Source organism: Onychostoma macrolepis, chromosome 08 (genome assembly GCF_012432095.1).
Source record: "Onychostoma macrolepis isolate SWU-2019 chromosome 08, ASM1243209v1, whole genome shotgun sequence".
NCBI classification, from domain to species: domain Eukaryota; kingdom Metazoa; phylum Chordata; class Actinopteri; order Cypriniformes; family Cyprinidae; genus Onychostoma; species Onychostoma macrolepis.
In genome coordinates, this window is record NC_081162.1 from 20,329,899 (window position 1) to 20,356,309 (window position 26,411).

The 26,411-nt window shown below is 36.3% G+C and overlaps 1 protein-coding gene across 4 annotated transcripts; it reads left to right on the forward strand.

The window, feature by feature from the left end:
• ttc39a (tetratricopeptide repeat domain 39A) lies at positions 1–25,975 on the forward strand. 4 transcript variants are annotated; one of them, XM_058785854.1, is made up of 21 exons: positions 180–232; positions 389–473; positions 1,795–1,845; positions 2,063–2,113; positions 12,794–12,898; positions 15,320–15,451; positions 17,695–17,738; positions 17,990–18,057; positions 18,195–18,259; positions 19,523–19,622; positions 19,778–19,843; positions 20,489–20,597; positions 20,709–20,776; positions 20,922–20,981; positions 21,109–21,270; positions 21,692–21,783; positions 22,062–22,182; positions 22,579–22,690; positions 22,959–23,073; positions 23,357–23,473; positions 24,471–25,975. In XM_058785854.1, exons 5-21 carry the CDS (start codon positions 12,834–12,836, stop codon positions 24,583–24,585), a joined length of 1,611 nt encoding a protein of 536 aa, XP_058641837.1. In that variant the 5' UTR covers positions 180–232; positions 389–473; positions 1,795–1,845; positions 2,063–2,113; positions 12,794–12,833; the 3' UTR covers positions 24,586–25,975. The 4 variants fall into 4 exon arrangements, with proteins under 4 accessions (XP_058641836.1, XP_058641833.1, XP_058641837.1 ...); XM_058785850.1 differs by lacking the exon at positions 389–473 and having other exon boundaries at positions 3–363; XM_058785853.1 differs by lacking the exons at positions 389–473; positions 12,794–12,898 and having other exon boundaries at positions 1–363.
• Positions 25,976–26,411: the final 436 nt, after the last annotated feature.

Consider the following 26,411-nt stretch of genomic DNA (forward strand, 5'->3'; position numbering starts at 1 on the left):
GCAAACATACTAACTTAGTAGTAGCCTACTTTTTTCATGTTGAATCTGGAGGACTTTAAGACCAGGGAAGGGTTGTAAGCACAGCATTCCAGCAGTTTTCGCAAAGGATCTCTTTATTTGTGGAAATGGGTTTCTCCACACCTCCCTGTCTGCCTCACATGTTGAAAAAAGGCAGTATAGAAACACACGGCCCGCTGTTGCGTCTCAAACAGAAGTTCAGTGATCACCTGTGGTAGGTTAGGACAGGTAACGAATGTCCAGGTAGTGACTAGCACGCTCTCTACTGTCTTACTGGATTTACTATCTTCTCTTTCTCTTTGGAATGAGTTTCTGGAGACGCAACAAGAAGAATGACGGCAAAAAGTAAGTTTGCAATCTTTTTGGACAGGTGGAGAGAATTCCGTACGGCAGATACAGGAACATAATTTGCATAAATGAGAGAATTACGGACTTCAGTGTTATGGTTTCAGATGGTGGGTAGGTCTAACAAATCACTGCTTCCTTACATCAGAACATGGCATTCATAGTCACTTGGATATTGAATATTTAGTAACACTATAGTAACTAATTCATTTTAAGAACATGATGCTTAGCAGAATAATTATCGTTGTATATCCAAATGTGAAAATGCAAAGACATCAATATATCTAAAGTACATTTACCAACAATGTGTATGTGTTAATGAAAGTATGCTATCTATGAAGTAGCTATATCTATGTGTGGCACCGTATTTACCGGTGAATATTATATTAATATAATATTAATATAATTCAGTATCAACCCCCTAATTGTTAAGACAGGATATCATTAAAGTTACCTACTTTTAAGTAATCTATCTAGTGATGGGATTTGCTCTTCTTTACTTAGGGGAGCCTCGAGATTAAAACTGAAATATAACACTTTTAAATAAGAACAATAACTAAGACTAGGCTACTACATTATATAATCTTTAACAGATCATTTGTTCAAGTGTTATTTGTATTTACTCATTAATTTGATATAGTCTAGCCTTGGACCCCTTGTTAGAAACAATTGTCCTAAAAGTTAAGTTTGGGAATTATATACAATTAAACTATTTGCCATGATTCTCATTAATATAATGGCACCATAGAATAAACAGCCATTAGAGGCCTATTGGATTAGTAACAGTTTCCTAATGAATATAAAACAGTATCATTAGTATGCTGCAAAGTCATTTGAGCCTTAACAATATTCGAAGAGTCAGACTGTCAGGTTAATCAAAAGACCTTATGTCAAAAGCAATGTAGCAGGTTTTGTCATAACATGGATGAGATTTGGAGCAAGCTGATTGGATGATACCTGTTCTTTCATGGTATAACCCTATCTTCCTGTTTTAAAACAAACAAACTTTGACGTCACAGCCACTGCTTGCTGCTGTCTGTTAATGCTTAACTGTTTATTGTTTTATGACGGAGAAGTAGATGCTCCCTTCACACCGTAATTTGTTAGGCCTACATGTAAAAAGATTTTCATTTTGCTAAACTGAGTAATCACTGATTTATTTTTATGAATTTCTAAAACACAAGTGTTAGTAGCTATTCAATGTGAAAATACATTTTAGTCAGTGCTACTTCCTGTTTATCAGTGCACACATTAAGGTTGTCTTAATAAAATGAGACACTGGGTATCATGTTTATGGAAACTGTTCAAAGCTGATGAAATATGATCTTGAGAGTTTTTCCCAGATATTTTTTTGTGTTCAGGAAACGGTGTTGGCTCATTACTGAAGAATACAAGATCAGATTTTGTTCACATGCTTTCATTTGCTTTTAGAGATCAACTCAAGACTGAAGACTCATTGGACAGCCCCACGTCTCCATCACAGTGAGTGTGCCACGCTTTAAATCAACCTCTGTTTCCACACTAGATCTATTGTCTGTGACACTGACAACAATTATTGGAACACATTTACACACACACACACACACTCACACCCTGTTAACTGATAAAGAATTGTTATCTACTCAAAATAAAAATGTCATTTGAGAAGTTCTTGGCTGATAATAGTAGCGGTAACTATAAGATTGTTTCCTTTTTTTAGGTCACCTATTATAGAGAAAGATGGGCTGGACCCTGTCATCACTGATTATGGGTAGGATTCCGCCTCCACATTTCTTTTTCAAACTTCGTTTTGCACTTTGCTGTGCCGCAGTCATGTTTTGTGAAGAAAAGCAATATCGTTCATGCATAAGTGAACATGAATACCAGTAGCCAGATTAGCCTTTGTGTTGCAACAGGTAAAATGGCACTATCATGTTACTTCCCACAATGCATTGCATTATATGTGTATTTAAATATAAGAGAAGCATAAATTAGTACTGAGCACGTGAGTAATAATAAATTATTTTTTGAAGCTTTGACTATAGATTCTATAGGTAGACAGTTTTTTATTACATAATCTCACATTGGCAAACTGTGGAGGTAACATCTCGTTAGAGAGATTTAACGATTGTTCTCATAAAGGGCAGGTTCCTACCGCCTCCGCATGTATTATTCAAAGGTTCACTCCAGATGGCTTCCACATCAGCTACACTAAACCCAATACAGAATGAAGCACCATCACATCAGTCAACAGGAAGCTAATTTTCGTTTTCTTAAAGGATTATCTCACCGTAATGACCCAGTCATGCCAGTTACTGTATGGTCATGATTACTCTAATCTAGAGCTGAAAAGCATAGCACACCAACATTATTGTTCTAGATGCAGATAGCTAGTTTGTAATCAAAGCAATGTGCTAAAACCTTTTGCATGGACAAATTAACAGAACTGATGGTTGCAAGTTATTAATTTATACTGTATCTGCAGGTTTGCAAATCATGTCTACAAAATCTCCCACAATCAGTTCACATTAGCACCTACTCAGGCACGTTCAGAAGGGGGGGCTTTGTCCCTGCCCTTTTTCAAAATTATTCAAAAGTGCCCTTCTCGGACAATAGCAATGATATTGTGGTCAATAAAACAAAATGCACTTGAATTCTAATTAACATGACAAATTGTACAAAACCGTAACTAATCGCTCAAAAGTCAGAAAATTCCTGTTTATTTTTACATATCTGCGTTTTACTTGATGACTGATATTCCAGTCTGTTCAGAAACCATAGGCTCTCGAGCCACATATGGTTCTTCAGTGAGTGGGTCGACGGAAGGAAATAAAATAAACCAAACAATATTTTAAACATTTTTCATCAATAATCAAAGCTAGTGTGTCGATTTAATTAAAAATCCACATATTAGGCCTATATATTTTGGAATATTACATAATTCATCAATGCCCATTAGTCATGTAGCTATAATAGCCTACACCAATCAATCATGATCTGGCTCAAGAAGTTCAAATTTCATTGGACAATATGTGAAGTGGAGCGGTTATTTTCCGTTCTTATTCATAAATCGGTTGAAAATGACATGGGACAGACGAGCTTGTTTGTGGAGTGATCTGGATCTGCGGTTTGTCTCATTTTATAAATCAAATTACATCGGTGAGAAAACAGATGCTAAATGACTAAGCATTGCACAAAACCGTGCAGCGCCAAAAGTCGCAATATTGGTAATCAGTAGGTTATTCAATTCACTTTTATTTATGTATGATATACAACGTTTACTATTTCATGAAACTCATAGTTAATGAAGCCCAAGTGTCACCTACAGGCCTATTATGTGAAGTGTAGGCTGGCGAAATGGTGACATGAAAGGACTTTATTATATTAACATTTTTGATAATTATGCAGCATTATGAAAGTGTCTTATGCTCATCAAGCCTGCATTTACTTGATCAAAAATACAGAAAAAAAACTGTAGCCTAATATTTTGAATTATTATTATTATTATTATTATTACAATTTAAAAGAATGTTTTTCTATTTTAATATACATTTATACTATTTTAATAAAATATCATTTATTTCTGTGATTCAAAGCTGAATTACTCCATTCTTCAATGCATGGTCCTTCAGAAATCAATCTAATATGCTGATTTATTATCAATGTTGGAAACAGTTATGCTGCTTAATTTTTTATTGATTTATTTATTTTTTATTTGGAACCTGTTTGGGGTTCATTGATAAATAAAAAGTTAAATAGAACAGCATTTATTCAAAATAGAGATGTTTTCTAACATTGTCAGTCTTTAATAGGCCTATATACAGGTGCATCTCCATAAATTAGAATGTCGTGGAAAAGTTAATTTATTTCAGTAATTCAACTCAAATTGTGAAACTCGTGTATTAAATAAATTCAATGCACACAGACTGAAGTAGTTTAAGTCTTTGGTTCTTTTAATTGTGATGATTTTGGCTCACATGTAACAAAAACCCACCAATTCACTATCTCAACAAATTAGAATACTTCATAAGACCAATAAAAAAACATTTTTAGTGAATTGTTGGCCTTCTGGAAAGTATGTTAATTTACTGTATATGTACTCAATACTTGGTAGGGGCTCCTTTTGCTTTAATTACTGCCTCAATTCGGCGTGGCATGGAGGTGATCAGTTTGTGGCACTGCTGAGGTGGTATGGAAGCCCAGGTTTCTTTGACAGTGGCCTTCAGCTCATCTGCATTTTTTGGTCTCTTGTTTCTCATTTTCCTCTTGACAATACCCCATAGATTCTCTGGGGTTCAGGTCTGGTGAGTTTGCTGGCCAGTCAAGCACACTAACACCATGGTCATTTAACCAACTTTTGGTGCTTTTGGCAGTGTGGGCAGGTGCCAAATCCTGCTGGAAAATGAAATCAGCATCTTTAAAAAGCTGGTCAGCAGAAGGAAGCATGAAGTGCTCCAAAATTTCTTGGTAAACGGGTGCAGTGACTTTGGTTTTACTCTAGGACTCTAGGACCTTGGTTTCCAAGTGAAATACAAAACTTGCTCTCATCTGAAAAGAGGACTTTGGACCACTGGGCAACAGTCCAGTTCTTCTTCTCCTTAGCCCAGGTAAGACGCCTCTGACGTTGTCTGTGGTTCAGGAGTGGCTTAACAAGAGGAATACGACAACTGTAGCCAAATTCCTTGACACGTCTGAGTGTGGTGGCTCTTGATGCCTTGACCCCAGCCTCAGTCCATTCCTTGTGAAGTTCACCCAAATTCTTGAATCGATTTTGCTTGACAATCCTCATAAGCTGCGGTTCTCTCGGTTGGTTGTGCATCTTTTTCTTCCACACTTTTTCCTTCCACTTTCTGTTAACATGCTTGGATACAGCACTCTGTGAACAGCCAGCTTCTTTGGCAATGAATGTTTGTGGCTTACTCTCCTTGTGAAGGGTGTCAATGATTGTCTTCTGGACAACTGTCAGCTCAGCAGTCTTCCCCATGATTGTGTAGCCTAGTGAACCAAACTGAGAGACCATTTTGAAGGCTCAGGAAACCTTTGCAGGTGTTTTGAGTTGATTAGCTGATTGGCATGTCACCATATTCTAATTTGTTGAGATAGTGAATTGGTGGGTTTTTGTTAAATGTGAGCCAAAATCATCACAATTAAAAGAACCAAAGACTTAAACTACTTCAGTCTGTGTGCATTGAATTTATTTAATACATGAGTTTCACAATTTAAGTTGAATTACTGAAATAACTTTTCCACGACATTCTAATTTGAGATGCACCTGTAAACTATAAGCTAGCCTACTGTTTTTTTTTTTTTTTTTAAGAAATTAATACTTTTATAAAGCGATTCATTTCAGCAATTCATTAAATTGATCAAAAGTTGATCATTAAAGAATTGATATTTCAAATTATATTATATTCATCAGAACGTCCTGAAAAAAGTATCAGTGTTTCCACAAACACATTAAGCAGCACAACTGTTTTTAACATTTATAATAATAATGGAAAAATTTTGAGCACCAAATCAACAAATTAGAATGATTTCTGAAGGATCATGTGACACTGAAGACTGGAGCAGTGGCTACTGAAAATTCAGTTTTGCCATCACAGGAATAAACTAGATGTTAAACTATATTCAAATAGAAAACAGTTATTTTAAGTTGTAATAATATTTCTAACTGTTAATGTTTTTACTGTATTTTTCATCAAATAAATGCAGCCTTGGTGAGCATAATAAACCGATTTCAAAAACCATCCCCAAACTTTTGAACAGCACTGTATTTTAAATTTTGTTTTTTTACAGTACATATTTCACCAGTGCTGGCTTTTATCCTGTATACATTAGAATTTTTTCCTGTCTGCTGCTGTTGGTTTCACAGCTCAGGATGTGCTTTCATCAACCAATCAGCTTTGTCCTGTGGCTCCAGAGTATGCAAAATAGAAGCATTTCATTATGCATCCATTCTTTCTATAAAGTTCCTTCTCCTCAACACGCCACAGGTTATGTCACTTCCTTGTGCTGATTTTGCGGTCTGCATCTGTCCTCTGTGTCTCATGACCCCACTGTTGAGCACTGATTTACAGGACTGTCATTGTGTTGAATGTTATTGACTGCTGCTGAGTTCAGATTGTCACTTGACTGCAGAAGCGTGATGCCCACTTTAGGAGCATTTTGCTAGGTGGATTCTTAAGAAATTGGAACCGCCTCCATTGCATCATTGACCAACCAGAGGCCAGGATGTAGTGTATAGCATGAGAGTGATACTGAGAAGAGGAGGAGGCTGAGGTGGCGTGTGTGTGTTTGTTAGAAGGCGGGGAGACAGCTAGAAAGAGGCAATGAGAATATTCACTTTCTTTCTGCGTGATAGTCATCCCAATCTTATTAAGCTCTGCGTTCCTTTCCCGCTGTCCTCTCTGCAGCTTGAGTGAGTGAGAGTGTGTGTGTGTTTGTGTGTGTGCGAGTCTGTGTGTGTGTGTGTTCTGTAGCCAGAGGGAAGCTGCTGCTCTGCTGATAGGAACCAGTACGAAGGCCTGTTCTCTCACACACACTGTGAATTACTCTGCGTCTCTTCTCTCTCCTTTTATTCCTCCTTTCTTTCGCTTTACTGCACTCCTCGATCTCACTGTACCAGATGAAAATGTCAGGAGATGCAGAAGCTCTGTCAAACGGGTAAGAACGCCACACAGCTGAGAGTGTGCTATTGTGTGAATGTGTGTTTTAGCAGTGATTGAGGACTATTTAGCTGTTCTCAACATGAGAATGCATTTACAGCCTGCATAACCAGAAAAACGGGGATGGTTTGGAAATTTTAGATGGGTAATTGTTTTGGATGGCCTTGCTTTTAGAGCTGCTTGTGTTGTAGAATTCATTTGTTAAAGTGTAGAACACAGCTTTTTGTAATTGTTGTGGGAGTGTTAGTCTCTTAGCACTGAGCATGTGCATGTGTGTGTGTTTTAGAGTCAGCTTGTTTGTTCCAATCATTCCGTTGATGATCATCAGTAGTCAATTAGCCCCCCGGGCGGCATCAGCTCTTCAGAATCGCTTAGCATCACCACAATTAGTTTGTGAGCACTGTAGGGTACAAGGAGTGCAAAGGTTCGTTTTACCTCTGCTGTAGTTTCTGAACAAATCTCAGACCACTTCCTTTTGCTAGCCAGGCTCAATGTAGCATGCACTGTTCTTCGTTCATTCAAATCATCTAGCTCTGATATCACATATCAGCATCAGGGAGGAAATTCACTCTGTGTTCTACCTCTGGGGGATGAGAAATGCTGATTGATTAAAGCTGATTGTTGCTGTATTCTAGTTTTACTCATGGACATATAAGGTTGGTTTAGACTTTTTGGGGCCGGTAAATTCATTCATTAGTCTAAAACTATGTCTACTAAGTTTAGATACATTTTAGGCATTGTACTGCACGAAAAGCAGGTGTAAACATGGTCAATTCTATAATACTGATCATTTATCGGTTACTGGTTAATGCATGTTGATAAATTGCATAAATATATATATAAATAAAGACACAACACGTGATATATATATATATACATATATACATATATACATATACATATATATATATATATATATATATATATATATATATATATATATATATATATATATATATATATATATATATATATATATGTATATATATATATATATATATATATATATATATATATATATATATATATATATATATATATATATATATATATAATATGAATTTTGTTTATTTTTTATTATATTTTTGTTACTTTTTGTGCTTTTTAACATGCACTAACATAGAGATGAGCCAATATTTCTGTTTCTATGATGTGGCCAAAATGACAAATATTAAAATTCTATAGTATTTTTGACTGAAAAACAAATAAAACATTAAAATCTGATATCAGCCTATTTCAATACAATAGATTTAAACAATTGTTTTATGTGATCTTTAAATGACAGCAAAGGTAATCTAAATGTAAAAACAAGGGAATGATCTTGCACACTTAAATATCCATTATCATCACTAACAGCAGTGCTGATGTATATTTTAGATATGTGTTCAAAACGTGCATCTTGGCTTTTAAATGGCATTAGACAACAAGACGACCAGCTTTTATTTAATGCATACCACTCTATTTAAAACTTACAGATTATGACTTAAAGGGTTACTCCACCCCAAAATGAAAATTTTGTCATTAATCGCTTTACCCCCATGTCGTTCCAAACCCGTAAAAGCTTTGTTCGTCTTCAGAACACAATTTAAGATATATCCGTCTCCTCCGTGTCACCGTAGCGCCATTTTGGAGAGTATCCACTGAACGCAAACTGCGTATGCTGTTCTGTGTCAGCCGCACCACACGGATATGCTGTTTTCGTTCAAATCAAAGTGTAAATAAATGTAGAAAACATATCCGTGTCGTGCGGCTGACACAGAACAGCATACGCAGTTTGCGTTCAGTAGATACTCTCAATAAAGTCGTCATTTTTGTTTTCTTTGCGTACAAAAAGTATTCTCGTCGCTTCGTAAAATTCAGATTGAACCACTGATGGCAGATGGACTATTTTGACGATGTCTTTCATACTTTTCTGGGCCTTGTTATTTACTTGGCAGTCAGTGGGACAGTCACAAGCCTCCCGGTTTTCATCCAAAATATCTTAAATTGTGTTTCGTAGACGAACTAAGGTTTTACGGGTTTGGAACAACAAGGGGGTAAGTGATTTATAACAAAACTGACAGTAGCCCGAGCCATCAGCTGCATTGCATTGGCCAAGCGGATTCCATAAAGAGCATCCTTATTGGCCGTCATTTGGAATGCAAAGACGTGGCGCACACTTTAATCACACTTATTGATTTGATTAGTTTCAGTGGAGAATGGCCAAAGCCATTGTCTTTTTACATACTCTCAATTCCCAGTTCATTGGTCCACATGCAGAATCACTCTATGAATGGTTGTTTTCAGCAGAATGTTTCAGGGTTGAAGAACTGTAAGAGGCTGTTGGGTTTTATTAGATTAAGAGGCGTGCTATAATCTTAGCAGGCCGAGGTCAGGACCATTACAAATTTCAACTCAATTTAGAAATTAATTTTAAATGGTGCTGTAATTTGAAGAATGTCTCCCTTATATAGAGATACAATGGGCTTTGATCATATTCATCTCTGAGACATTTGTCTTCTCATCATGTGTCTGAAGAAACAGTGGAACTGATTTTGTTCACTCATAAATAATGATTGTGTTTATCTGTATATGCTTAGAAATTTACATCATATAAATAACATGTATACCATTCCATTATTGTAGATATTTGACCATTGGATTTTTGTTCTTTTAAGCATGTCATGGATTTATATTTTTCCCTGTCCGCTGCCTTTCACATCACAGCTCAAGATAGTTGCTAGAAGTTTAGGACTGGTGGTGCCATTATAAGTTAGTAAGCAATTTACACCACAGGTGATTGCCATAGATGTGCTATTTCGCACATTTCTAGTATATATTTCCAACACTTAGTCCGAAATCACATGCTGTCTAGTATTTTATTTGGTTTGAAACTTACTTCTTGTCCATTAAAAATTACGTTCGGTATAGTTTGAATATCGGTAGTATAAATTAAATTTGGATGTACTCCATCTGCGTCAGTTGTGACACTTTACTGTCATTCACAAATACTCTCTCGTGGCCTAATGGGATGGTAAAGTGTGTCAAATACTTACGTCAGAATCTCTGTGGAAGTGGTAGGTCATAATTTACTATACATATGTCCATACTATACATTTGGACATACTACTCTTTTCACATGCTGTTTTTCATCTACTATACAGTATGAAACCAGGCACATTCGGGCACAGCGTCAGCCATGGTTCATTTATTCTGTGATTTGACTAGTCGTGTGATCACAACATGGCAGCCCCCATCAGGCATCCTGTTCTGTGTAACTCTTATTAAGCCACTGGTTTGACTGGAGATGTTAGTGCACATTAGTTAAACATATTCTTAAAAAGTAAATGCCATATTGTAAAAAAAACTGTTTAATGAGGAGGAAAATACTTTTTTCAGGACATAAATCCTGCCCAACTTTGTTGCATCATCACTGATTGAAAATGAATGACTGATGGTGTAAATGCCACTTTAGATTGCCAGGAATTAGACCCATTGAGTATGTGATTCATTAATCTTCCATAGAGTGTGGTTATATGAACTGTAGGAGTTGTAGAGTCTTGTCTCATTGCTCTCAGCCCTAGTCTTGTCTGTCATTGCATCTGCAAACCCACAATTGCAGTTAATTAGCACATGCAATTATAGAAATGTATAAATCAATGTTTATATGGATTTATTAACTCATGTGAGCATCATACTTTGTAATATAGACAGTAAAAAAGTTCAAAGCATTGAAATGAATGCTTACGTTTGATTGCCTGAAATGTGTAGGTAAAATTTAACTGTGAATTTTTTGGTAATGGAGAAAATGAAATAGATGCAAACAAATATGATTTTAAACCTTGTAGTCTATGGTGTAGAGTGCATTAAGCATATAAAGTCCCGTTGATGACCAAATTCTAGTTTAAATTACAAATATAAAATCAGTTTTTACTCCTCATTAAACTTAAAAACATAAATATAAAAAATTCAGTTTAAATACCTGCAATATAGGGATTCTAAGAAACATAAGCATTCTGTCAGTATATTGTTTTATGCACAAATCAAAATATAGTACACTTCGTTTTCCCAGACTTTCTCTACTCGCTCCTCTTCTCATTATTCTTATACACTTTCCTCTTCACATTCTCAGTGTTGTTTTTCAGTTGACACTACAGATACTCACTCACCTGTGCATTTGAAGGTGACATCTGCTTCACTGCACTTGTATCTAAATTGAGAGACTCTGGGGGGATTCTCTGCAGCAGAGAGCCGTGACTTCACACTCACGCAGGACAAGCTTTTTGGGGACAGTGTGAGATTTTGTGCAGATGCTCCGAAGCTGAGTGAGCCTGTCCCCTGTCCAACATGACACCTGATCACTACTTCCTTGAGCTGCTTCACAAGCTGTTGTGTTGCCTCAAGAGTACAATGGCCCTGTCCCAAATGGGATCCTTTAGACCTAACCAGGAAAATAATCAGTAGTGTTGATATGTCGTTCAATTTTTGAAGATGTAGATGAGGTTTGTTTATTGAAACAGATTTGGAGAAATTTAGCATTACATCACTTGCTCACTAATAGATCCTCTGCAGTGAATGGGTGCCGCCATGAGAGTCCAAACAGCTGATAAAAACATTACAACAATCCAACAAGTAATTGACACAACTCTGATCAATCAATTAACGTCTTGTGAAGTGAAATGCTGTGTATTAAATCCATCAAGACATTTTTACTTTAAACTAGAGCTGTCAAATCGATTAATCATGATTAACCACATCCAAAATAAAAGTTGTGTTTATATACTTGTATATACAGTGTGTGTATACACAGCACACACACACATGTAATATGTAAACACAACATTTTATTTTGGATGTGATTAATCATAATAATCAATTTGACAGCCATACTTTCAAACATTGCTTATGGCCAAAATACCAGTCTAAAATTGATAATAACGCTTTTCCAGTGGAAAAATCCATACCCTGTTGTCCTTTCACATCAAAATCTGTTTTGGACTGTTTTTGCTTGTAAACGGTACTTCCATCTGTGAATATTTCTCTCCTGATTCAGATGAGAAAGCAATGTTATAAATATATGACAACGGTTTGAAGTTAAAACATCTTGATGATGTATTTGTTTGTTATAAACTTCACGACTTCACTTTACACAATGTTAAATTGGTGGATTGGAGTTGTGTGGATTACTTTTTAATCAGCTGTTTGGACTCTCATTCTGACGGCACCCATTCACTGCAGAGGATCCATTGGTGAGCAAGTGATGTAATGCTAAATTTCCCTAAATCTGTTCCAATGAAGAAACAAATTCATCTTGGATGGCCTGAGGGTGAGAAGTTTTTCAGAAAAATGTCATTTTGGGTGAACTATTCTTTTAAGACAGGATATGGAAATTATCAATTGTTTTAGTTGTTTTTTCGGTCCAACTTTATATTAGGTGGCCTTAACTACTATGTACTTACATTTAATAATTTGGTACAATGCACTTATTGTGTACATACATGTTCTTACATTGTACTTATATTGTTAATAATACCTTTATGTAATTACATCTGTAATTAATTTCTGTAATTGCATTTATAATTACACTGTTGACCCATCCCTTACACCTTAACCCACCCTTAAACCGACCCATACCACTTAACCTGTCCCTAACCTTACCCGTATCCCACCTCAATACCAGCAAAAGTGTTTTGCAATACGATATGAACACAATAAGTACGTTGTACTTATTTTTTGATGTAAGTTCATAGTTGTTAAGCCCACCTAATATAAAGTGTGACCATTTTTTCTTTCTCTATTTGTGCTAGGTCAGAGAAATCTGACCTGTCAGTGGCTCTTCAAGACTGCATGGTGGCACTGGATCTGTTCCTGCGAAATGAATTCGATGAGGCTTTGACCAGACTTAAGAGCAGGTAAGACCGCCTGTGTGTTTCACAAAAAGAGTTTGACCTGCTGTTTACTGTTTTTGTGTGAGGTTCTGGGTTTGGATCATTTATGGAACTTTAGACCTCAGAACACAATGAGGCTATATTATTTCTTTTACTTCCACCTTGTGTGTTTGGGTGTGAGGCAGAGAAACCTTGGATTGTACTGTTTCATAATCCGTTTGAATCACTGTTCTTAATCCCTTTTGAATCTTATGAAGTGTTTAAACTGTTTTGCATCTGGTTTTATCCATTAAGCAAGTGCGCAAGTGCATAATCTACTAATTTACGCAGTTGTTCTTGTACATCATTTTGTGAGGCGAGTCTTCATCCACAATCATTGGGTGTTTCTCAGGTAAATCTCACATAACCCAAAACCTACTGAATAAGTTCAGCTCTCTGGAGATTCATCTCTAGGTCTTTTCTTCTTCTCACACCACACCTTATTTTCATATGAATGCTGTGTCTTAGAGCATCTCGCATTTCTGCCTTCCTCACTACTCACAGCTGTGGATGGCCGTGTGCCTTTGTGTATTATAAACTATATAATTATTCAGTCCATTTTATAATCTTTGCCATCTTTCCATCTTTGTCCCCTGGGTCACTGCACTTTTGTTGGGTTGCATTCAGGATCCAAAATGAACTTTAAGCCACACCTTGCAATGGTGATTCTTTTGTAGGTTCTCTTTATTTTATCTTATTTTATTTTATTCAATGAGTGTCAGAATATAATGCTTACAGTTTAATATAAACCATGCATTATGTTATTTACTCACCGGAGGCAATATTTACTCTCACAAGTAAATGTGTAAATGTTAATTTTGGACACTGCTGCTAAATAGTTCTGTACGTCTGGATATCAGGTCAGATATTAGTTTGACACATTCATGTGTACAAGTTTGCATAATACATAAACACAGACACGCTGTTCAGCATTGATTCAACAATCAGAGGATCCCACTTTTGCTGCTCAATGTTTGAACTTGCAAATAGTGAAGTCACAGTTTTGTGATTTACCTAATAGGTTTGTTTTAGTCGCGTCCCACCCCATTCCAGCCAGCAGGGCAGGGCTGCTACATGCATGGAGCTAATGAAAGGTACACGTGCACAAGAGAGAAACTTACAAACAGAGGCAGAACGAGAGACTCAAAAGCAGAACTATTAGAATCCATGTCTGTACAAGTTCATAGCTGCTTATAGTGGAGATGATCTTTCTGCAATCGCACAGTGGACTATTCCTTAAATAGGGCTTTTTTGTAGCTCTCTAACAACTTCTTTATCATGCTTTATAAACTGAAAGGCTGACAGACCTTATAAGTAAAATAAGTATGAACAGAAAACATATTTAGCACTCCAAATTTGGCTGACAGCTGTGGTCTGCTGCTGTGTGAAAGTAGCTTCTTTCTCTCCTTCCACACTTCTTGGTGCTGTTTTGCAGGACATCTGATTTGACTTTGAAAGGATAATTACTGATTATGCATACAGATAGGTTACGAGTTCAGGCCAGTGTTCGTGATTCCTTAGGAAAACAGTAACAGCAGAAACAGCAACAGCACAAACACTATTTCAACGCCTGATATTCGTTTACATGTCAACAGCTGTTTTGTTCTGTAAGCATTTTAACCATTTTTAGTACTCATAACTCTTACGAGTTCACAAAAAATCAGCGATGAAACTTTTTACAAGTTAGCTCATTCATAAATTCAAAATGATCCCATTCTAAGACAAAAACGTAGCCCTTCATGTTTGATTTTGGCATCCATTCATTATGCGTGTTGCCCTCATGGTATATTAGAATATAATATATGCCACATTCCTGTTCCCGTCATGCCAACATTATTCCAGTTCCACCTGTGTAAAGGAAAGAGTGGTAAACCTGTTTATCCAGACATCTCTCTACCCAGGAATGTTGGACTAGTAATGTCACATTCTATTCAGCTCCTGAAAGAACTGAAACTGCACTGTAAATAGACACTAAATTGGGTTTAATTGCTGCCTAGAATTTAGCAAAATCAAAGTTAAAACCTGCATAAAAATGCATGTTCTTTTAAAGCACTTTTTAGCCACTTTGAATTTAATTGCAAAAAATATTGTGATAAGGTAAAGAATAATAGTGCATTTTAACAAAATCTATATTCACATTTTTAATTGACAATGAGTGTTTTCTGGTAGTTTTACTTTTTCATAATGTCATTAGTATTAGTGTTTTTGATATAATGTTACAAGACTGTGTTCAGGATGGTCAGGTTACTCAAACACTTTCATCCATTTCCAGACCTCATTTGTGTTATTGATGATGTTATTGAGTGTCTCAGAGGTGAATTTTCTTTTACCGTCACTGTTACACCACCCTCTCCTTTGTTCTATATATAGATCTAATGCACTGTCTTCCTTTGTGTTCTCTGGCAGGAATAAAGACAGCATGTATCATGCGCTCACTTATGCCACAATACTGGAAATGCAGGCCATGATGACCTTCGACCCGGAGGACATATTGGCTGCAGGCAACACAATGAAAGAGGCACAGGCTGTGTGTCAACGGTGTGTTGTCTTTAATTCATTAATTGAAAATAAAATGGAATTTTTTTAAACTTATTTTATATGTGAAATAATATTTTTTATTATCTTTTGTGATATGTAAATGTAATATTAGGGCTGTCAATTAATGTAAAATAATTATATTTGAGATATTTACATATTTTAGAAAGAGAGAGAGAGCAACATACTAGCAGGTGTGCTTTTATTCCATGGACTTTGATTCTATTTCAGGCCCTTCTGTTAACATCCATACACTATTTTCAGGTTCTTTTGGTTATGTCACATATGTATTAGTGACATAATGCCACAATGCAGCAGGTCTAGGGCTGTCACCACATCCCAAATGGCAGAGGAATTTCAGAGACCCATGACACGCTGTGTTGGGGGGGTGTGACAATCTGGTGTATGCTTGTGTTTCCAGGCAACGTGCACCTCTGTGACTCTGCCACGTCATCCAGGCCCTGTAGCACTGGAATGCCACTGTCACCTGATCACACATAAACTCAGAGCTGATCTTCAGCTACATTGTCTGGTCCAAATAATAGCCGCCACGTATGCAGGACAGTAAACTGGTTCTGTCACAATATATACTGTATATTCTTCAATACATTGATATTAACTGGTCTAATAAGATAAATCAGGTGTTTGGAGTACAGTAAGATGGGGAAGATGCACTCTTAAAGGGATAGTTCACCCAAAAATGAAAATTCTGTCATTAATTACTCACCCTCATGTCGTTTCACTTTGTTCATCTTCGGAACACAAATTAAGATATTTTTGATGCAGTCCAAGAAAGGTAGTAAGGACATTGTTAAAATAGTCCATGTGACATAAGTGGCTCACACTTAATGTCATGAAGCTACAAGAATACTTTTTGTGCAAAGAAAACAAAAATAACGACTGTATTCAACAATTTCTGTGCATTTACCTTAAAGTTGAGTATGTGCATGATGATGATGATGCATCAGGCAACATGTTATTAAGATAAATATATAGAAACATTTACTATTTCAGTTGTCATAGCACAAAATTTAGCAAGAAGCTCCCCCCAGGTAAACTTTTACAGAATGTATAATTGACTTTTGATGATATTAATACTTTAGTATTTTTAAAGTGTCATTAATGTAAAATACTAAATCAATAAGTACAAGCATACTGTATAAATATATATTACTATGTTTTCACTAAACTCAAGTCTCTGTTCATTTACACAGTTTAAAAAGCGTATACAAAACACTCTCCTTCTGTTGTTTGTACTAAAATAAAGTGTTAAAATAAATGCCTGGCTGTTGCTCAGTGGCTAAACTGTTAACAGCCATGTAGCTTATTTTCTTTGCTGTGGCTGTCACTTGAGTGATAGAGTGACTTCTGTATTCCATAAAAAGGAAAGGAAAGGACGTGATGTGTGGCCTAGTGTGGTGACCCATACTCGGAATTTGTGCTCTGCATTTAACCCATCCAAGTGCACACACATAGCAGTGAGTAGTGAACAAACACACACACACACACGGAGGAGTGGGCAGCCATTTATGCTGCGGCGCCCAGGTAGCAGTTGGGGGTTCGGTGCCTCGCTCAAGGGTCTCACCTCAGTCACGGTATTGAGGGTGTAGAGAGCGCTGGACATTCACTTCCCCCACCTACAATCCCTGCCGAACCTGAGACTCGAACCCATGACCTTTGGGTTACAAGTCCGACTCTTTATCCATTAGGCCACGACTGCCCCTAAAAATAGAAATACAAATGTATTTAAAATAAAAAATTTAATAAAAATAAAAGATTAAAATAAAATATTAAATAAAAAATATAAATGTGTAATATAAATACACAGACCAGTGGTTGTCACTTATAAAACTTTGTAGGGTGTGCATGGCCTACTTATCTTAGCCCCACGGCATTCATCTGCATGTCTTGTATTTGTGTAAATTTAATTGAAGCCAAACTTACTTAGAATAATTCATGTTTGTCCCTCAGAGGGGAGTCCGTTTACTCAGACAGCCATTGTGTCCTCCTCAGATCCAACTGCTCTATTTATATGGCCTCAGGGATACAGTGAATGAAGCTGAGTTTTTTACTTTTGGATGGAGTGCAAGTTTGTCTACCAGCTTTCACACAGCAGGACTGTAACAGAGAGCACTAGGCTGACCTCAGCCAACTGTGCCAACTGAGTGTGTTACCTAGTAACCACTACTGATGGATCATTGTGTTGTTTCAGGATAGGACTGATAAGGGTTTTTTTGTCTTTACAGATACCGTAAAAAGTCTGCCTTCAACAGCAAAAACTTTACAGAAGGTGAGTGCCTATATACATATTTTGCTAAATGATTAATTGGCAATAAGGATGCATCAGTAGAAAAATATATATATATCATGCAAACATTTTGAGATTGATGAAACTTCTTTTTGTAATGATAGTAGTTTATGCAATCACTTCCACAACCCATGGTGACCATATCATGTGGCTATTTTTTTACAAGGCCTTGTGACATACTCCCATCATACTTAGATACTCTGAAAGCGTAATTGCGTTTGTGTCCTTCCCAGAGGAGCTCCACGCTGAAGTGTGCTATGCCGAATGCCTCCTCCAGAGGGCAGCACTCACCTTCCTGCAGGTCTGTCCCAGTGGTGGATTCCCTTTTACTGCTAATATTGAATTCTACTTTGCCCTGTTATTATGTATGTGAGTAAAATATATTATTGTGGATAAAGTTAAGTTGCTTATTTAAGATTTATTTACTGTTTCTTTCAGGATGAAAATATGATTAACTTCATAAAGGGAGGAATGAAAGTGAGAAACAGCTATCAAATATACAAGTAAGACCTGTTGCAGTGTTGTTATTGATAACTATATAAAAAAATAATTATAATTAAAGTATAGCTGAAATGAAAGTACATATACATATTAGATGGAAAACAATGGGCCAAATAATAGAGTACATTCAAGCTATTCCTTTGATTCCGTGCAGTTCCAGCTACTTACTTACAAAAGTCATTTTAAGTGTCAGATCTATCTATCTATCTATCTATCTATCTATCTATCTATCTATCTATCTGTCTATCTATATACAGTGGCATGCGAAAGTTTGGGAACACCTTGCAGAATCTATGAAAATGTGAATAATTTTCATATACTTGATCTTCAAATTAAAAAAGTTTACACCCCCCGGCTCTTAATGCATCGTGTTTCCTTCAGGAGCATCAGTGAATGTTTGAACCTTTTTTAATAGTTGTGTTTGAGTCCCTCAATTGTCCTCAGTGTGAAAAGATGGATCTCAAAATCATAGTCACTGCTTAAAAGGGTTCAAATATGCAAAAGATGCTGGAAAACTGAAGAATCTGCAGGACATGGAGGATTTTTCTGAAGAATAGTGCTCAGTTTAACTGTTCAGAACAAACAAGGGACTCATGAACAACCATCACAAAACAAAAAAAACAGTCATAGATCATCCAGGTAACCACACACAGTATTAAGAACCAAGGGTTCCCAAAGTTTTGAATGGGATTATTTGAATAATTTAATAACAATTTTTTTGTCTTGTAGACTAAATGTAAACATCTTTTATGTAAAATATCTTACTCAGGACAGTACTAAATAAAAAACAACAACATGCATTTTGAATGATCTCTCTTATTTTGTTAAAATTATTCACATTTTCACAGATTCTGCAAGGGGTTCACAAACTTTCGCATGCCACTGTGTGTGTGTGTGTGTGTGTGTGTGTGTATATATATATATATATATATATATATATAATTTTTTTTTTTTTTTATTATATTTTTGTTACTTTTTGTGCTTTTTTAACATGCACTAACATAGAGATGAGCCAATATTTCTGTTTCTATGATGTGGCCAAAATGGCAAATATTAAAAATATATTTATATAAATTATTTATTTTATTATCTTTTAAATATTTAAAAGATAATAAAATAATTAACAATAACAAAGTCATGTTTACAATGTAATTTGCTTAATTTTTTTTTAATCAGAAGAACTGGTTTTGTGTGTGCTTTCACATACACACTTCCATAAGTTTATCTGTATGTTTATTTTAATGTGTGTTTGTGTTAATTGCAAGGGAGCTACATACGGTCCTGAAGTCCTCAAGTTACGTTCAAGGTGACAATCATGGTCATTTTGAGGGAGGCGTTAAGCTTGGGATTGGGGCCTTTAACCTGGTGAGTGCATTATGTCATATGTTTTCTTTTGTTGTAGCCTTAAAATACCTTCTAGTGTTCCCTCTTAAACCAAACCATGAGTACTTATGAATCCTAGCATAGAGTTCATTGAGGGCAAGTCTGTTTTCTCAACCCCTCACCTGTTTTTCTCCCAGATGTTGTCGTTATTGCCAACACGGACTCTCAGGTTGTTGGAATTTGTGGGCTTCTCTGGTAACAAAGTGAGTATTGTGTAGTACTAAGCTTAGTCTGGGCTGTGCTCATGTTTGGCGTGTACAAATGAAATTTAATCTGAGCTTGGCTATTTTTTCTTTCTGTCTGTCTTAGCAATAAACTGTGTCAAGGTGCATGCCGATGTTTTTTTATACTTGTCTGAATGTAGTAAAGCACAGAAGTGTGAATGATTTCCTGTGTGTTGTATCTGTCTTAAAGCAATAGTTCACCCAAAAATAAAAATTTGCCAAAAATGTATTCACCCTCAGGCCATCTAAGATGTAGATGAGATGAGATTGTTTCTTTCTGTCAGATTCCTTTTGTGTGTGTAAACATACTTGGTAATATGTTCTGACTTCTTTGTCAGAACAGACTTGGAGAAATTTAGCATTACATCACTTGCTCACCTAAGGGTCCTTTTTTCAGTGAGTGGGTGCCGTCAGAATGAGAGTTCAGACAGCTGATGCCCATTCACTGCTGAGGACCCATTGATTGGCTAGCAAGTGATGTAATGAAGCAAACTCATCGATGTCTTGGATGGCCTGAGGTAAATTTTCAGCAAATTTGCAATTTTGAGTGAACTATTCCTTTTGGCATGTTCTACAGTTGCATTATTCTACAACTAACACTGTGTATATATCTTTGTGTTTTAGGAGTTTGGTCTTGAGCAGCTCCAGGAGGGCTCTGCTGAGCACACATTTAGGTCTTTCCTGTGTAACATGTTGTTGCTTTGCTATCACACCTTCATGAGCTTCATTTTAGGTAAGAGAAAATTGCTTCTGAATCGCATTTTCAATTCATACTGTATGTAGTACATCAGAAGTAACACTGTGTTATTTGGTATCTCATTGCATGTATGTGTATGTCCTTTAGGCACCGGAGAGGGGGATGTAGAAGATGCAGAAAAACTGCTGCAGCCTTATCTGAAAAAGTATCCGAAGGTACTTGACCACCAGTTTCAAGTTACCAGTGATAAATCCCAAAAAACTCACATTCTCATTTACATTAGGATATGAACAGCTGCTGCAATCACTGTTAATAGTAGAGTATGAATTTTATATTTGACAACTGCTGTGTTCCTGTCAGGGATCCATTTTCTTGTTCTTCGCTGGTCGAATAGAGGAAATTAAAGGAAATCTGGATGGTGTAAGTGATAGTTACTCTTATCTAATGTATAAAAAGAGGAGGTTTTTGTTTCAATTCTTTATGTATATTTATTTTTATTTCTAACTGCCTGTGTGCCTGTATTGATGTGTGTGTTCTTGTTCTTAAGGCTATCAAGCGTTTCGAGGAGTGCTGTGAAGCTCAGCAGGACTGGAAGCAGTTCCATCACATGTGTTACTGGGAACTGATGTGGTGTTTCACCTATAAAAGGCACTGGAAGATGGCCTACTTCTACGCAGATCTGCTCAGCAAAGAGAACGCCTGGTCTAAGGTGAAACCTTAAAATACACAGTTGACTGGTGCACTGAAGAGTTTCTTGGTCTTTATGTAAAACAGGGTGGATGCCTTTCAGGGCCGAAAGGATTAAATGACTACATTTGAAGTAGCAAATGATGGAATTAAAATGGGTCAAATTTCAAGTTTATGTATACATTTCCATTTAAAAGTTTGAGGTTAAGATTTTTAAATATTTTTGAATATTTCTCTAGTCTCTTATGCTCACCAAGGCTCCATTGTTTATTTATATATATATTTTTTTTTAATAAAATTGAAGATTTTGCGCTGGGTTTAAAAGGTCTGCTGATATAACATGAATGGCGGCTGAGGACAATTAATCACCTGCGGGGATGTTTGTGTTTACTGTGCAGTTCGGAACTCATCGCTCTTTTTTCCTCTCACACACACTTTTTTAGGCCACATATGCGTATATGAAAGCTGCTTACCTCAGCATGCTGAGTCGTGAGGAATGCCAGCCGTTCGGAGAGAATGAGGTGGCTTTGTTTAGGTAATGGCAAGGGAATGGTGTGCATGTTTGTTCACATGATTAAATATAAATCTATAAATTGGACAGCATGACTATAAAATCAAGAAAGTCATTTATGTCATATACAGCCTGTACTGTAATGTCATTCAGTTCAAGCAAGCATTACAAATGACCTAATATTTGATCTATAATAATTACTTTGAGCATCTAATGTAGCCCATCCTCTTGCAAATATAAAATGGACATTACATGTACTTTACTGTATTAATGCAAACTATGATCCGTTTTGCAATTTTCAGGAAAGTTCCCAGTCTGAAGCAGAAAATAGCTGGGAAGTCATTGCCCACAGAGAAGTTTGCCATCAGAAAAGCTCGCCGCTATAATACAGATAATGCCATTCCTCTTCCTGCACCTCCATTGGTTAGTGTTCAGTTTTATACAGATTTTACTGTCTGTATTTATTTGATACTGCAAGTGTCTTATTTGCATAGTTCACACAGGATGTGTTCTTGCATCTCTGGCTGTCATTTTGTGTCTCGCTGCGTTTAGAGTTACTATTCAGATGTGTTGAGTCTGTGCGTTGGCAATGGTGTACTGCATCTATAAACTTGCTTCCTGTTCTGTTCCATTGTGTTCTGTTTTGCTATTTTTAAATGCAAGAAGACGTCCTGTGTGAAAATCCCTTTAATTAACAAAGAGTAAGGAATCTGAGTGTCCTGATTTGTGTAATCCCACTGCAAAATAAACAAAAGGAAACACCTGGACAAGATGCAGTCTTAAATTCGTGTTCATTGTAAGGGTATGTTTGCACGACAGGAGATGATGTATATCTGGAACGGCTACACTGTGATTGGGAAGCACAAGGACCTGACAGAGGGCATGCTGAAGACACTGGACGAGGCCCAGCAGACGCTTGAACAACATCCAAGTAAAATCTCCCTCCAAACAATGCAATACTGCTTATGCCGGTGTCCACTTTTAAAATAATAGTTCACCCAAAAATAATGCAATTATTTATTTCCTCCCTCATGTCATTCCAAATGATATTTTGCAACTACTCTTACTAATGACTATGAGTACCAAAAGTAACAGTGTGTTCCACTGAAGAAAAAAAACAAATCATCAACACAGACACTCTCTGTATCACATTTAGCTTTTTTTCTGAAACATAAATGTCTCTGTGTGTTTGCTCTCAGGGACCGAGTACACTACAGATGACCAGTGTGTGGTTAGTCTGCTTAAGGGGCTCTGTCTCAAACACTTGGGTTTTAAGGAAGAAGCTGAACATTACTTCACCCTCGTCCTCTGCAAGTCAGTCTTGCTCTTTTGCTGTACAACAAATCACACTAATATAAAAAGACATGTTTGTGGTTTTTCTTGTGAAAACTTAAGCAGACATGGCCTATTTTCTTTTACTGACTCTACAGAAGAGGAAAGAGTCACTCGTAAAATGACGTGTTCTGTGATTTCACTGCATAGAATAAGAAATATTACATGCTTTAATCGCTAGTATGTCACAGATAGTAGAGAAAATGTTTTAAACATAGCTTCAATCACAAATGATCTTTTTCTCTTTGTGTTTGCACTTGTACAGTGAGAGTCAGATTAAATATGACCACTACCTGGTGCCCAATGCTCTTCTGGAACACGGGTTACTGTGTTTGGAAGAGGGCAGAATAGACGAGGCCGTCAAACTTCTGGAGGCAGCCAAGTAAGTTCAGTCCTGACAGTGAATGTTTTATACCTCTAAGATAGCAATGTACGTAATGTGTGGAGTGACCATTTTTATAGAGTCAGTGTTATTTGGAATTTCAAAGCAGGCACAGATTTACCACTTTACCCTAACTAAATGTAACACTGCTAAAATTAATGGTTGTTGACGACACGGTCTCAAAGATATATTCATTGCTTTGTTCGACATGGAAAATCATACCAACTGCTCAAAAAAAAAAAACATTTTATAAGTTTTGACCTCACTGTTAAAAAAATTACAATAACAATTTACTTTTATTTTAAAATGTATTTGATTTATTTTATTTTTCATAATTATTTTAATATGTAATATATTTTATTTTAATTGTGCTATAAAATTAAATGATTTACAGATCGCCTAAATTGTCTGAATGGTACATTGCTGTGAATGTTGCCTTTTGAAATAAAATAAAAAAACTTAATTCAAATCTCAAAGGATGTTATTTTTTAATAAACCATTCTAAATATTAAAATAAAGTAAAAGTAAAAAATAAGAATTTTGTATTAGCATACAGTAGGAGTCTATTCATAATCTAATTTCAGGAGCCGGTTGCATAAAAGTTTAAGACTAGTCTTACAAGATCATCTGATTTTTTTTCTTTAAGACTGGTCATAATTATTTTTTTTTTATGTTGGTTACATAAAAACGTAGATTAATCTAAATTGAATCCAAAAAATAAAACTGATTGATTACCCCTGACTGTTAATTGGTCAGATTAGATCTTAAGACACTGTCTTAACACAGAGGCACATTCAGTCATCGACTCAATGTAAACAATTCACAAACTGATTCACAGAATTATTCATTTTATAATAGCATCACACATCGTGGCATAATATAAAGGTTGTCTGCACAACAGTCATATATTTCACCTGAAACACTATGTATTTTATACCTGTTTGATACACATTGCCTCGTTAGTCCTAAACACTATTAACCATGATTTCTTTGCCAGGCAAAATTACAAAAACTACTCCATGGAATCACGGACACACTTCCGGATCCAGGCAGCACTACATAAGGCACGAGGCACAGCTGTGAACGGAGACTGCTCACCCTCCAGCCCTTAACGGTTGGGGTCACTGCTGGGGTCACAGCAAGCTAAGATCAGGCTTGACGTGGGTTGCCATATGCCAAGAGGAGGACTAAAGAGGCACATGACCAATCAGACCCAAACTGAGCTTATAGAGACAAATCATCTTCATTGAATGACACACACCGAGATTATACAGTACATGGACAACAGCTGCATGAATAATATTATGTGAGGTGCAGTGCAATTCACTCAAGACACAGAAGTGACACCATGCTGTTATGATGTCATATAAATAACTTTGTGCTATTAGAATATTGTAAATGTACCATTATGAATAATAGTAATATAATACAAGTTACACCAGTCCAATAATATTATACTGGTACATCAGGCTAAGAACGTTGTCACTCAGAACAAAAGTAAGGCCCATCTGTCAATCATTTTGGCTGCTTTCGAAGCTCTTGTTGGTAATGCTCTCCACTGTTGGTCTCCCTGTGACATCAGTAGCCTAGATATGGCTGTGTCTTACGGCTAAATTTGATTTGGATTTAAAGCACATGTGCACAAATATTAGTTTACTTTTAATCTTTGGAGGATAAATAGGTTATGAAATAAGCCTATTGTCCAGAGGTGATATGATGAACGTAAGTTTTGATATCGTGGGTTACTCTTTGTTTGGAGTACTGTGGCCTTGTCAAATCTCATGGACAGGATTCCTGTTATAAGCTTCATTTTTATCATATAACATTATCTTTGTTTTTCCGTGTACATAATTAGTCTGTTTTAGCAATGTGTTGAAAAGAGAGAAAACAAGCATCTTCGTAACAGCAAAAAAGTTACTGTCAGAACTTAAACTGGACGTTTTGTGGGGTTAGTTTCTTTTTTTTAGTATTTATTCACTGTTATGGCGCCTTTCAAAATTGTCCCCTTTTAAGTGGGCAGCTGAATGTGTCTTTTAGAAAGGCAGTCTCCTACTTGTGGACTTGGTCCAGATCGTACTTGAGCTCAAACAAACAAGTCTTTTAGATACATGCAAGACAGGCTTGCATGCCAGCTCCAGCCAACGTGAGGGATGCATTGACAACCACTACAGCCTTGCACTACGAAGAGAAAGAAAATTTGAGCTGGTTCAGGACAGAGGATTGTATACTTTGTTCAATATATGAATGCTACTTCATGGAGCTTTTCCCTGTAGTGGGGAGTTCAATCTACTAAACATAGATGCAGTGTAGTTCTTAAATGCGGTGTATTTTCAGATTTAGTTCTAATCAGACAGTTCTGCACTTTAATGCTTGTGTGTTTTATAGTAATTTACCCCAGATTAGTTGAAATGTATCCATGGATTTTTGTTCTTCTGCAATGTAATCTGTATAGTGCCTGTTTTATGAGATCCAGTTCTACCAAAGTCAAATTTACATTAAGCATTACGTTTAAGCATAAACATTACATAAAAACAATAATCTGCTCATGCTGTGTTTGCTCAGAAATTTCACAGGCAATTTGTAACATGCCGCGTTTCAAATGTGGCAAAACAAAATGTTTGAAAAGGAATGATATATGGGTTTTTCATTGTAATGGCCTTTGTTTCTCCCTCATTGACATTCTTCCTGATTTAGATCATAGATTTAGATTGATTTTACAGGCTTTGGGCTATAGAGGTCAGCAAATCCTGTATATGGTGCATGGCTACTGTGTAAACACATTCCTGTGAATACTGAACTTACATTTTCTAATGTAAAATTAAATGATATGATAGCACTCCAACACCACTTTTGTTTTCCTTTTTTGATCTAAGGGGCCTGGCTCCTTAGGAGACAGTCCACCCAAAAACGACATTGTCATCACTGATTTTTTTTCCAT